Raw genomic sequence first — 1,184 nt, forward strand, 5'->3', positions numbered from 1 at the left:
CGCCTCTCACCATTGGGGTGCTTTAGGTGAGTCCCCTAGCCTCTCACTATTCGCCAACCTTAATTCTTTCCTTGCTCAAATTGGTATCCACCCTTCTCTTGGCAAAGTCCCAACCGATAATAAACTCCATTTGAAACATTCTGTAACATCTCTAAACTAATATCATTTGACGCTTCAAAAATTCTGTGTTTCAGTTCCTCGATATCGTTGGGTTTGGTTTCAAAAACTTTGCTTTTCAAGTATCCCCAGTAAAAGAAATCAAGAGGCGACAAATCGGGTGATCTTGGTGGCCACTCAATGGTACCTCTTCTACCAATCCACCAGTCAGGGAAAACGTTGTTCAGTACATTGCGTACAATTAGGGCAAAATGAACTTGAGCTCCGTCTTGTTGAAACCAAACATTCTCGAATGCATCCCCAACGATAGCTTGTATTGCAGGTATAATGTTATCGTTCAACAAATTTACGTACTTTTCAGATGTCAAATTGCCATCAATGAAGAATGGCCCGATGATACGATTACACAATATTCCAGCCCAAACGTTAACTTTTTCCGGATACTGTGTACGATGCTCCCTCATCCAGTGGGGATTCTCATCGGTCCAATACCTCATGTTATGCCGATTGACAGATCCGCTCAACTCAAAGGTTGCTTCATCCGAAAAACACGTCCAAAACAGAAATTGATTATTTCTGTCGAATTGTAGCATCATTTCCTCGCAGTATTCAAGTCTACGATCATGATCGTCTCCGATAAGTTCTTGCACTGGTTTTATTTTGTAGGGATGATACCGATGCGACTTCAAAATCTGAAGGACAGATGTTTTACTAATTTCGGTTTGTTGAGCTACTTTTCGACTCGAAGTATGAGGATTTTCTTCAAAATTCAATATAACTTCTAAAGATTTTTGTTCGTTTGTGGCAGTTTTAGGTCTTCCAGATCGTGGTTTGTAACGTAGCTAATAGCAGGTGATACAGAAAACTCGCTTTTATCTGCTAAAACTGTGTAACGACGACACTTTATTTTGCGCAGTTACAGCGAGAGAGACGAACAAAGGATATCTATCGTGTCGCGATCGTAAAACTATAGCAGTGGTGCCAATCTAGGAAAATTTAAAAGTGTTCATGAAAAGATGATCCCGTACGCATGCGCGTTTTAACATAGAGCGATTATATTTCTAACA

General features: G+C 40.3%; 1 protein-coding gene across 1 annotated transcript; it reads right to left on the reverse strand.

Moving 5' to 3' along the window:
• Positions 1–59: 59 nt before the first annotated feature.
• LOC105567526 lies at positions 60–959 on the reverse strand (the record flags this gene model as incomplete). The annotated part of the gene is made up of 1 exon (XM_012022493.1): positions 60–959. A coding segment is annotated over one exon (900 nt), but the record flags the coding sequence as incomplete, so codon positions are not given.
• Between the last annotated feature and the right edge of the window lie 225 nt (positions 960–1,184).

The sequence above is a fragment of the Vollenhovia emeryi genome, unplaced genomic scaffold (assembly GCF_000949405.1).
Source record: "Vollenhovia emeryi isolate VEMERY1.0 unplaced genomic scaffold, V.emery_V1.0 DF950600.1, whole genome shotgun sequence".
Taxonomy (NCBI): domain Eukaryota; kingdom Metazoa; phylum Arthropoda; class Insecta; order Hymenoptera; family Formicidae; genus Vollenhovia; species Vollenhovia emeryi.